At 49.5% G+C, this 6,000-nt stretch overlaps 2 protein-coding genes across 2 annotated transcripts in view; one reads left to right on the plus strand and one right to left on the minus strand.

Moving 5' to 3' along the window:
* The window catches only part of NUDCD1 (NudC domain containing 1), a 164,855-nt gene extending 164,309 nt beyond the window's left edge, over nt 1-546 (minus strand). The window contains exon 1 of the mRNA XM_068237918.1: nt 28-546. Within this exon, the coding sequence (XP_068094019.1) occupies nt 28-145 (118 nt within the window). The 5' untranslated portion in view covers nt 146-546. The remainder of the gene's footprint in view (nt 1-27) is intronic.
* Nucleotides 280-6,000, plus strand: part of ENY2 (ENY2 transcription and export complex 2 subunit) — an 11,971-nt gene continuing 6,250 nt past the window's right edge. The window contains exons 1-3 of the mRNA XM_068237919.1: nt 280-521; nt 2,372-2,447; nt 3,486-3,503. Of these exons, the coding sequence (XP_068094020.1) occupies nt 482-521; nt 2,372-2,447; nt 3,486-3,503 (134 nt within the window). The 5' untranslated portion in view covers nt 280-481. The remainder of the gene's footprint in view (nt 522-2,371; nt 2,448-3,485; nt 3,504-6,000) is intronic.

A 6,000-nucleotide genomic window follows, 5' to 3' on the forward strand; every position in this document is an offset into this window, starting at 1 on the left:
GGGCCCTCAACCACGTGACAGACTCACCTGAGTCCAGGGGTGCCCCGTAGCAGGGTAGGGGGTCAAGGGACAGCTTGTAGCTTTCAAATTTAGGGTCCAGCAGCAGCCGGTTAACCCGCAGCGAGCAGTTAGCCGCTTCCATCATAGCCCACTGACTCCTCCACACCAGTCCGGACCAGCAAGGAGGCGGAACCTTGCTAACTGCTTCAGTGCGCTTTCCGGAAAGGAACTATTTTACTAGCGGACTAGTGCGAGGTGCATGACGGGACATGGAGTCTTCAGATAATATGGGGCTGGGGGGTCCCATGCCAAATTCATCGCCTTAGAAACATGCTGCCTGGTGGCGGGTAGAGTCGTGAGGGGGCGCCTTCTCTGCTCCCGCAGACTTCAAGTCTATTACAGCGCGGAATAAGGAGAGGAGGCGCGGTGTGATGACGTCATTATAAAATCTGCCGCCTCAGTTGTGGTTGTCAAGCAACAGATGGGCGGAGCTCGGAGTGAGGAGCGCTGGATACAGGCCGGTGAGCACTGCAGAGACCGAGTATGATTTCTCTTCCCGAGATATGGAGGAACCCTCGTGCCCTGTGCCCCCCCCCCCCTTCCTCGTCATCTGCAGCCCCTCCACATGGGCAGACTTCCTGCCTCCATTCCTGGACAGGAAGCACATGGGCAGGCAGCCTCACTTCCCCATACTCCTCTTCCCTACACAGCCATCCTTCTCTTTTCTCCTCTACACAGCCATCCTTCTCTTTTCTCCTCTACACAGCCATCCTTCTCTTTTCTCCTCTACACAGCCCCCCATCCCTTTTCTCCTCTACACAGCCCCCCATCTCTTTTCTCCTCTATACAGCCCCCCCATCTCTTTTCTCCTCTACACAGCCCCCCATCCCTCTCCTACCTCCCCACACAGCCCCAATGCACGGTAGTGTAGTTCCCCCTACCCTGTCCTCAACTACCACCAACAGTACATGTTTTGCAGAAAACCATAAACATGCACAGGTGAGGTAAATGGTGTGGCAACAGAGCTGATTAACTACCTCTGTGGATTTCCACAAAACATGCACTGTTGGTGTGCCCTGAGGACAGGGTTGGGGAACACTGCTAGCGGACCCAGCAGGCAGCAGGAAACCTCACAGGGAACAGTTCACCTATCACAGCACCCTCTACAGCAAATATTGTGGGCATAGTTTACTACAGTGGAATCTGTTTATCGTAAACCTCTGGATTTAGTGAACTCGGCCCCTAGTTCCCGACCATGCGCCTGTTTAAATATATATAATGTATGACCAATTCTGATATTATCTTCTGATTTACTGTTCCTGGTCCCTTGGAGTTTACTACAAAGGGATTCTACTGTACAACCTATTGGACACCTAGCAGTTTGAGAGGGTGCTGTCCACCCAATCATGTTAGCTTAATTTACCTATTATGTTTCCTGTGCTCAGCTCCCTAAAGTAGATTAGTAGTGTACCCCTGCTCAGCCCCCGGTCCCGGTTCCCCCTGCCCAGCCCCCTGGTCCCACTCCGGTTCCCCATTCAGAGCCCCCCGGTCCCACTCCGGTTCCCCCTGCTCAGCCCCCTGGTCCCCCCCCGGTCTCACTCTGGTTCCCCCTGCACAGCCCGCTTTCCACTCCCACTTAGGACATTTAGAATTTGCCCCATTTCTACTTATCTTTTATTAAACACTAGTAGACCTAAGCCTGTTTAAAAAACGGGCTCTAGGTCTGGTTGAAAGCCCGCCTCCCTCTCCTCCTCCCCCATGACTGCCGCACAGTCACCGCGCATGCGTGCGCCTGCCGCTTCTAGCCCTGTCCTCCCTCAGCTCTCCTCGGTCTCTGCGTCCCTCCCTGCACATGCGCAGTAGCGCAAAACACTGGACACACATACAGGAAGTGCAGGGATGGGATGCAGAGACAAAGGGGTTTTATTATAGTGGATTATCACAAGTACCCCTGGACAAATATAAATAAATATATATTTAATCATAGTACAGGATAATTGGTTCTAAACAATTTCTAAGCATTTACTATTGCTTTTTATTAGCTAAAATACTAAATTGGTGTTGTTTAAATATGATTTATCATTTTCTAAAACTCTTAATTTGTTCTTGGTTAAGTATATCAAGCCCAAGTACCCCCTGGAACCATCAAAAGTACCCCTTGGGGTATGCACACCACATGTTGAGAACCTAGGCCCTAGACCATAGCACTGTAAAATACCAACATCCCAGGTCACCAGGACCCCTCGATGAAGTCGGTGATGGGACTAATACTATCTGCATCAGCAGGGATAGCTGTTGTGTGTGATTGCAGCCTCCCTGCTGCAGCCTTCATCTTTTGTGTCGATCACTAATTGTATTTCTTTTATAAAAGGTAACACCATGAACAAAGATGCTCAGATAAGAGCGGCCATTAATCAGAAGCTCATAGAGACAGGCGAGAGAGAGCGGTAAGAATCAGTCACATTACTGTCATTGTATATGTCTTTTGCCATTTCTGGGTATATGTATGTATAATGGCTCCCTCCAACATGGCTTTATATAGGATTCTGTAGTGATTACCTTTTCCAGTCAATGCAAATGTATCCACCTCCGAAACAGAACTGTCAACTGCAGCAGTTGCTTGGTCCATTTTGAAGCTGCATAATATTTGCCCTCTAGCTGAGATGACTATTGGACCATGTGCTAACTAATCACTCGTCCCCATCCATTGACTAATCATGTTCGTTACCCAGGAAAGGAGGACCAGTCTCTGTGTGTATGGATCACCTGACCTCACCCATTTCCTCCCTGTAATGCTGGGAATACACGGGTCGATCCGGCAGCTGATTAGCCGCCGGATCGGTCCCCGCTTGTCCGCACAGATCGATTACCGCTCGTCCCCGCCGGCGCTCCTTATCAGCTGCTCAATTCCCTGCCATTGTCCGCCAGCGGGGATCGAGCGGGCGGGGGTCGAGCATTGTGATCGGACCAGCTGAATATTATCAGCTGGCCGGATCAGCTGCTCGATACACGGTACAGAAACGTACTGTGTATCCCCAGCATAAGATTAACTTTGGTCAGCTCTACAGCTGAGCAGAGTCTTATTTTCCTGTCCCTGCTCAAAATAAGCACTTCCCGCAAATCCCCATTGTCTTTTTAACCTCCTTGCCAGTCTAATTCCTGCGGCCGTGGGAACGTTTTTTGCATTTGTTTTTTTTTTTATCATGTAGCTAGCCTAGCTACATGATGCCCCCCTCACTGCGGCATCCCTCCGATCGCCGCCGGCGCACTCGCCCATAAGGAAATCCCGTTCTGAACGGGATTTCCTTTAGGGCTTCCCCCGTTGGCATGGCGATGATCGCGATGACGTCACAGACGTCGTGACGTTAGTGGGAGTCCCAATCCACCCCTCAGCGCTGCCTGGCACTGATTGGCCAGGCTGCACGCACGGGGTCCCGGGGGGGGGGATATAAAAAAAATAAAAATTATGTAAATCGGCCCAGCAGAGCCAGAGCAATCCTCCGGCGGGTTACCCGGAGCTGAGCTCGGGATAACCGGCAAGGAGGTTAAGGATTATATAAAACCAGTGTTCATGTATTTAACTGCAGGTAGAGTGGGGTGATGTGTACAACTGTAGAGAGAGGGATATGGAGACTGCCATATTTATTTCCTTTTTTTTAAACAATACCAGTTGCCTGACGGTACTGCTGATCCTCTGCTTCTAATACTTTTAGCTGTAGACTCTGAACAAACATATGCAAATGAGGTGTTTCTGACATTATTGTCAGATCTGACAATATTAGCTGCATGCTTGTTTCTGGTGTTATTCACACACTACTGCAGCCAAATAGATCAGCAGGGCTGCCAGGCAACTGGCATTGTTTAAAAGGAAATGCGTATGGCAGCTTCCATATACCTCTCGTTACAATGTAATAGCTTGCGCAGCCATTTCTGAAAAAATAAAAAAAAATTGGCTCAAACAAAAATCTACCCAAAAAAAAATAGGGCTCTTTTTTTTTCATTCAAACGAGAATTAGGGGATTGGCAGCCACAGTTTTAATGTAAGGTGATAAGACATGTAGATGTGTATTTCTCATGGCGTGATACCTCCCCCTGTTACTGTACATATCATGTCATCCTTCAGTTGTCTGGGGAACGTCACGCTACCCGCACACGCGTCACTCTGACAGGGCTTGTTGTGTTTTACACGACCTGCAAAGACTTCCAGCCATCCGCTTTTAGCTGTGTGAAATATGTGATTTTCAAACGCTTCACGTGGAGTCATGACACTCTGCTGCCCTGAGACAACTCGCTGCAGACATTCCAGCAGTGCACGTCTCTGATTGTAAAATGTCATGAGGAAGTACGCCAGCATTTGATATCACATAATCTGCCATGATCTGTTCACACCATTCTGTCACCTTTGGAAAGCAGTGCAGGCCTGCCAGTGATGTGGTGACACCCCCTGCTTGCCATGCAGGCCTGCCAGTGATGTGGTGACACCCCCTGCTTGCCATGCAGGCGGGTCAGTGATGTGGTGACACCCCCTGCTTGCCATGCAGGCAGGCCAGTGATGTGGTGACACCCCCTGCTTGCCATGCAGGCGGGCCAGTGATGTGGTGACACCCCCTGCTTGCCATGCAGGCGGGCCAGTGATGTGGTGACACCCCCTGCTTGCCATGCAGGCCTGCCACTGATGTGGTGACACCCCCTGCTTGCCATGCAGGCGTGCCAGTGATGTGGTGACACCCCCAGCTTGCCATGCAGGCGTGCCAGTGATGTGGTGACACCCCCTGCTTGCCATGCAGGCGTGCCAGTGATGTGGTGACACCCCCTGCTTGCCATGCAGGCCTGCCAGTGATGTGGTGACACCCCCTGCTTGCCATGCAGGCGGGCCAGTGATGTGGTGACACCCCCTGCTTGCCATGCAGGCGGGCCAGTGATGTGGTGACACCTCCACATTTTTGCTTGGGAGAAGATCGCGCCACAACTGATTGCACTAATGGAAATGCTTGCATCGGTTTCCATTTGTTTAAAGGGCCACTATTGAAAAAAAATGTAAAATGCATAAATATGAAATGATCATTTCTCACAGAGTAAAATGCAGTATTGTTTCCTATGTTGCTGTCACCTACAGTGGGTAGTAAGAGGCTGACAGATCCAACAGATTTTGAACTAGTCCATTTCCTCATGGCTATAATTACTAGGTAATGCCCAGTGGTGTTGATCCAGGGATTTTATCCAATTGCCATCTGGAGTCGGGAAGACATTCTTTCCCTTTTTGGGGCTAATTGGACCATGCCTTGTAAGGGTTTTTCTCCTTCCTCTGGATCAGCAGGGATGTGTGAGGGAGCAGGCTGGTGTTCTTTATTTTCTGGTTGAACTCGATGGATGTCTTTTCGTTTAGTTTCGTTTTCGACTGACTGCCAGTCGTCCTCCTGCAACGCGTCCTATTCCGCATTCCTTAACGTAAAGCGCGTCATTCGGACACGCTTTACGACGGGGCATGCGTTCCATGGACACGCTTTACTGCACTTTACATCGGGGAATGCAGAACAATAGGTCGCGTTGCAGGAGGACGACTGGCAGTCCTCCGAAAATGAAACTAAGGGACCGGAAGACACCGGAGGAGCTGCGCGGGCAGAGGACGGCTGCAGGAGGCTTGGGAAAGCCCCAGGTAAGTGAAACTTTTTTTTTTTTTTTTATTTATCCACGGTTAAGGTTCCCTTTAAATTTTTACAAAAATGCCTATAATGTCAACAAGGCCTTACCATTAACTTTTAAAATAGCACTGCCTGGAAAGGATCTGTACACAATATCACACAGTTTACCGTACTTACTTGTTTGTACACTATTTTAGCAGTTGGACTGAGCAACTGCAGTTCAGCAAGCACTTTTGTATATAAAGAAATAACTGAGGATCCCCCATGGGGAGATGGACTAGTCAAAAACCTGTTTGATTTTTCACTACCAACTGTAAGTTACAGCGACGTAGAAGAAAAGTAATGTATATTGCATGTT

Source organism: Hyperolius riggenbachi, chromosome 5 (assembly GCF_040937935.1).
Source record: "Hyperolius riggenbachi isolate aHypRig1 chromosome 5, aHypRig1.pri, whole genome shotgun sequence".
NCBI lineage: Eukaryota > Metazoa > Chordata > Amphibia > Anura > Hyperoliidae > Hyperolius > Hyperolius riggenbachi.